This window comes from Sceloporus undulatus, chromosome 9 (genome assembly GCF_019175285.1).
Source record: "Sceloporus undulatus isolate JIND9_A2432 ecotype Alabama chromosome 9, SceUnd_v1.1, whole genome shotgun sequence".
In the NCBI taxonomy this organism is placed as follows: Eukaryota; Metazoa; Chordata; class Lepidosauria; order Squamata; family Phrynosomatidae; genus Sceloporus; species Sceloporus undulatus.
This window is the reverse complement of record NC_056530.1, coordinates 32,839,367-32,845,142: the sequence shown is the minus strand read 5'-3', so window position 1 is coordinate 32,845,142 and position 5,776 is coordinate 32,839,367. Positions and strand designations below refer to the sequence as shown.

Here is a 5,776-nt window from a genome sequence, read left to right as displayed (position 1 = left end):
GACACCACCCCACAACCACACAATGAGCACTATCACAAACCCATTGAACATAACAGGTACTTGGATGCTTTCAGTTTCCACCGTGATCACAGTATGAAATACATTGTTTAAACCATGCCTTGCAATACAATCGCATCTGCTCAAACCCACAAGATAGGGTCGCCAATCTCAAAGAGTCGCTAATACCCCAGCAGACAGGATTGAAATTCAAAATGACCATAATAGATTAGAAAGCTGGGCCAAAACTGTCAAAATGTATTTCAACATGGAGAAATTTAAGCTACTGCACTTAGGCACTTAGGCAGAAAAAATGAAATGCATAGATATAGGATGAGGGACATCTGGGTTAAGACAACGTGTGAAAGGGATCTAGGAATCCTAGTAGGCCACAAGTTGAACATGAGTCAACAGTGCAATGTGGCAGCTAACAAGGCCAATGTGATTCTAGGCTCATCACTAGAAGTACAGTGTCTAAATCAAGAGAAGTAATAGTGCCACTCTATTCTGCTCTGGTCAGGCTTCACCTGGAATATTGCATCCAGTTCTGGGCACAATTTAGAAAGGACATTGAGAAACTGGAGTATGTCCAAAGGAGGGCAACTAAAATGGTGAAAGGTCTGGAAACCATGCCCTGTGAGGAACTCCTTAGGGAGCTGGGGATGTTTAGCCTGGAGAAGAGAAGGTTAAGAGGTGATATGAAAGCCCTGTTTAAATATTTGAAGGGATGTTATATTGAGGAGGGAGCAAGCTTGTTTTCTGCTGCTCCAGAGAACAATCAATGCAAGCTCCAGGAAAAGAGATTCCAGCTCAACATTAGGAGGAACCTCCTGACAGTAAGAGCTGTTGGACACTGGAAGACACTTCTTCAAAGTGCAGTGGAGTCTCCTTGCTTAGAGGTTTTTCAGCAGCGGCTGGATGGCCATCTGTCAATGGGGATGCTTTGCTTGAGAGTTCCTGCATGGCAGAATGGGGTTGGACTGGATGGCCCTTCTTGGGGTCTCTTCCAACTTTAGGATTCTATGACTCAGTTCTATGATTCAACAAGAAAGGCAAGTCACACTCTCTCAGCCTCAGGCTTGGCCTTGGCAAAAACCCCTCTGAAGAAGCTTTAGAATAAAACCCCAGGACAGATTCGCCTTAAGTCAGAAAGGCCTTGAAGGCACCCAAGAACAACACTTTGGGGCAAGTGACACTCTCTCAGCCTCAGAGGGCGGCCATGGCAAAGCCCCTCTGAAGAAGAAGCCTGCCAAGGGAAAACCCAGGGCAGGAGGGCGGCCATAAGTGAGAAAGGCCTGGAAGGCAGGCACTCTCTCCTCCTCAGAGGGCGAAGAAGAAGAAGAAACCGGACAAGAAAGCCCTATGACTGAAGGGTCGCCTAAAGCGGAACCCTGAGTTGGGAGCTTTGGTTCCTGCCGGAAGACAAAAACCGCCGGACCGGAAGTGGGGCCTCAGTGGCGACGGAGCGTAAAAACGGCTGGACCGGAAGTGGGAGATGTGGAGGAAGAGGGGCTTAGCGGGAAAGAGGCCGAGGGGGGACCCCGGGAAGGAAGGGCGGACGGAGGGGCGAGGCTGAGCGGCGGAGAAGGGCCCCTCCGCCCCTCTTTCCCTCCCTACTTCCGGCTCGCGGTAAGCCTAGGCCCCGTCGCCATGGCAACGGCGTCACGCCGATCCACTCCCTCCCTCCCAGAGGGGCTTTGAGTCAATGAAGGCGGTCTTGCCTCAAGAGGGAAGGAAACAGAGCTTTCCTATCTGCTGAGGTTGCATCCTCATTGCAGAAATAACCCGGTTTGGCACCGCTTTAACTCTTTTCTGGCTCCGGGCCCACAACAAACTCCAACTCCCAGAATTCCATAGCCTTGAGCCAAAAAAAGAGTTAAAGTGGTCTCAAAGGGGTGGACTTTTTGGAATTCCTCCTGGACAGACATTTGAGATGTAGGACATTGGTCATCCTGCCAGTGATTCCATAGAGCTAAAGAGAGAGATGGGGAAAGGTTTACTCCATCTGAGGCGATGGGCAATAGAGCACATCCTTACATGCGCTTGGCTTTTATGGAGGCAAGATCCACGTTAGAGCGATGTCTGTTAGAGAGAGGTGAAGGTCACACAATAGTGGGCATGCTTTCAGGTTCTGTCGAACGTCCGCCTTGATAAATCCTTATTAGGCTATGTCTTTACGCAGCCTTTTGTCTCCGCAGGTGCCGCCATGAAGGTGAAGTTGAAAAATGTTTTTGTCATCTACTTCTTGGTGTCTCTGAGCGGTCTGATGTATGCGCTGCTGCAGCTGGGTGAGTGGCAAAGGATGTCTCCCGCTTGCCAGGGGAACAAAGCGTTCACACCAGAGTACTAAAAATGGGACATGCCTTTGCATGTATGTAATAGTGCCACTCTGTTCTGCTTTGGTTAGGCTTCACCTGGAGTACTGCGTCCAGTTCTGGGCACCGCAGTTCAAAAAGGGATGTTCAGAAGCTGGTGCATGTCCAGAGGAGGGGGACCAAAATGGTGGACCAAAATGGCTTACGATGAGAGACTTAGGGAGATGGGTATGTTGGGTTCAGCCTGTTCCAGGTCCTATTCTCTAGAGCATCAGAAAACAAGCTTGCTCCATCCTCAGTAGGACATCCCTTCAAATACTTCAACAAGGCTATCCTATCAGTTCTTAACCATCTCTTCTCCAGGCTAAACATACCCAGCTCCCTACGCCTCTCCTCATGGTTTCCAGACCTTTCACCATTTTGGTAGCCATCCTCTGGATACACTCCAGAGTCGTCTTGGTGCTTTTGGTGCCTCTGACTTGGTGTCCAGTTTAACCAGACTGTAAGCTGCTGGAGGTGCTTCAGGCCATCCCCTTATTCTCTCCCTTGCTATCACACAAAATGCCTGCCTTGCTCTGCCAACATGCCAGCCCAGCATGCTTGCCTTCCACACTACAGTACAGGAATGCTTCAGACATACCCACTAGACCCAACAACCCACACAGCAGGTCTCTGAAGTCTCTTCCTGACCAACAGAGAGACGGTAGCAGAAAAAAGAATCACTTCCTTGATTCTGTGTGGCCCCAAAAAGTTTTTCAGTGTGGCCCAAATAAATACTATAGAAGCCTATAGAAAATATATTTTCCAATGACACCTGTGGGACCACATTGTCTGCATGCTGTGTGTAAAAGAAGCAGTACTGAACAACCCAGTTTGATACCCGTTTCTTTTTTTTAAAATAGGATTTCAGAATTCCCCCCGTCCAAAATAAAATGGGACTTCTTGTCCAAAGTAATAGGGACAGAAGGGGACTCAACCACTTGAGAGTTTTATCCACAGACTTTGGCCCTATACGGACAGGCCAAAATAAAGCTGCTTCAGGTCACTTTGGAGGTATGGTGTTTCAATGATGCATGCGTCCTAAGCGTCTGGAAGCTGCGCCAAACTGCACTCCAGTCCTTAGGATGAGCATGGCTTTGGTGTGGCTTCTGGACTCTTAGGACGCATGTATCATTTAAACAGCATACCTCCAAAGGGACTCGAAGCAGCTTTATTTTGGCTTGTCTGAATCAGGCTTTGTTAAGCCAATTTTCTTTTAGCAGTAGTATATTTATATACAGTAGTGCATCTTTACATCACGTTTTCCAGCACTTGGATGGTCACCACTGGCTTAGAATTTAAATTATACATTGAACTTTGCAACATAAAAAGAAATAAAATGTAGAACTTTTTCCCTTCCTTTTTGCATCTTATCACCTGGTGTCTAGGGGCAAGGACAGAGAAATGGCCACAAGTAAGGTTTGCGTTTCCTATCACCTGAAATGGGAGCAAAGACAGCCTTTGTCTAATTTTCTGTTCCTTCACCATTGGGAAAAAAGACATCCTTGAATTTGGTGTTTAATGGTATCAGCTTCGGTTGATACGTCAACTGCATCCCTACCTGGACCGAAAGGACCTTGAAGCAGTAGTATTGCACTGGTAATCTCTCGGTTAGATTTCTGCAATGCGCTCTACTTGGGCTACCCTTGTACCAAATTCGGAAGCTTCAGTTGGTTCTAAATGCAGCAGCCAGATTGGTCACTGGAACATCTAGGTTTGACCATATAACACCAATACTGAAATCTCTTCACTGGCTGCCAGTTAGCTTCCAGGTGCAATACTAGGTGTTGGTTATTACCTTTAAACCCCTACATGGCTCAGGCCCGAGTTACCTGCGGGAGCGCTTCTCCCTACATTATCCACCCCGCACTCTCAGAACACCTGGGAAGTTCTTACTAGAATATTATAATACCAGATTAATGACAACTTCACATAAGGCCTTCACTGCTGCAGCCCCAAGATTATGGAATGACCTACTGGAAGAGATCTGAGTCATTACTACCTTAGAGGCCTTTAAGAAGGCACTCAAAACGGATATCTTCTGGTGGGCTTATCCATTGAATTCCATATAAAAAGGTTATGATGACTGCTCTTCCTTGACTCTGATGGTTGGCTAATGGACAAGTTGTAATTTTTAGAGAACTAATAGGAATTCTTGGTAAATTCAGTGTTAGTATTTTATTGTTGTGTTGATTGTAAATTGTACTAAGTGTCTTTTAAGATTGTAATCCCGCTTTGATCCATGGGAGAGGCGGAAGGTATAAATAAACTATATTATTATTATTATTATTATTATTATTATTATTATTGATCTCGTCATGCCTTTATCGATGTTAGGATATTTAGAAAGACTGAATGCCTTGATTTTGGAATACAGTACAGGCTTTTTTGGTTTTTGGCTTTTGCCAAAGACATGCCACTTCAGAAATAATCTGGTTTGGGACCTCTTTAACTGCCTTGGCTCAAAGCTAGGGGATTCTGGGAACTGTAGTTTTGTGTGATATTGAGCCGTTGCAGATTTTAAAAAAAAATATTTCAATTTATTACGAATACATAAAAAAACACAGGTAACACAGAAAGACACACAAACATAAAACCTTTTTATAGCTTATATGTACTGCAAAATAAAACCCTGTACCACTGTTTCCTAAAGTAGGTTTCTTTCACTTCAAATAATATACAGATAGTTTTATATCCATTGGTATTAATAAAATTATAACATCCTGCAGTGGGGACCTAGAAAGAGCAAAAAAACAAAGGCATGGGGGCAAAAAAGCTGCTATGAAAAGAGACCCCTTTCCTAGAAAGAAAGAAGAGGGAACCCATCCTCCTGGAGGGTGAACTAGCTGGGACTTTTTCACTCTACCTTCCTGCAGCCCTTCCCATCCTCCATTCCTGCTTATAGCTGTCTGTGCTCCTGCCCTCTGGCTAGGCTGTGTGGCTTTCTTTGGCCATCTTTTATGTGTCAATGGATTAACATTCCTGGTTCTGGCTGGTTCTTCCTTGTGTTTTTGCAGGCAAAAAGGCGGAGAAGGCTTTTTTTTAAAAGTCACACTTCCTTTTTCACACACACACAAACACACACCCCTTTTTACCCCTTCCTGATTGTGATTTGATTTACAGGTAAAGCTTTCACTGACTGTTTTGATAAAACGATGGACAATAAAAAAAGAAAAGAAAATCCTACCAAGGTATCTCATCTTGTGTTCATACTCTTGATCTTGTCACAGGTGTGGGGTTTTGTTTTGTCGATCTGTTGGAAGAGTTAGGGGAGTTTGCTCTATGTATACATATATACATTGACCAGGAAACTGAGAGCAACAACAAACAAGGAAAGAAGCCTAAAAATGCACAACTTCAGTAAAACAGGGATCCTGTCGCACCTTTGAGACTAACTGAGAGAAAGAAGTACATAGAGAGATCTT

General features: G+C 45.0%; 1 protein-coding gene across 2 annotated transcripts in view; it reads left to right on the top strand.

Annotated features, from left to right (window-relative positions):
* The first annotated feature begins 1,471 nt into the window (after window positions 1-1,471).
* Window positions 1,472-5,776, top strand: part of B3GAT3 (beta-1,3-glucuronyltransferase 3) — a 16,529-nt gene continuing 12,224 nt past the window's right edge. Inside the window, exons 1-2 of one of the 2 annotated variants that reach the window (XM_042440236.1) lie at window positions 1,472-1,626; window positions 2,196-2,285. In XM_042440236.1, the coding sequence (XP_042296170.1) occupies window positions 2,204-2,285 (82 nt within the window). In that variant the 5' untranslated portion in view covers window positions 1,472-1,626; window positions 2,196-2,203. The remainder of the gene's footprint in view (window positions 1,627-2,195; window positions 2,286-5,776) is intronic. The other variant, XM_042440237.1, reaches the window with a different exon arrangement.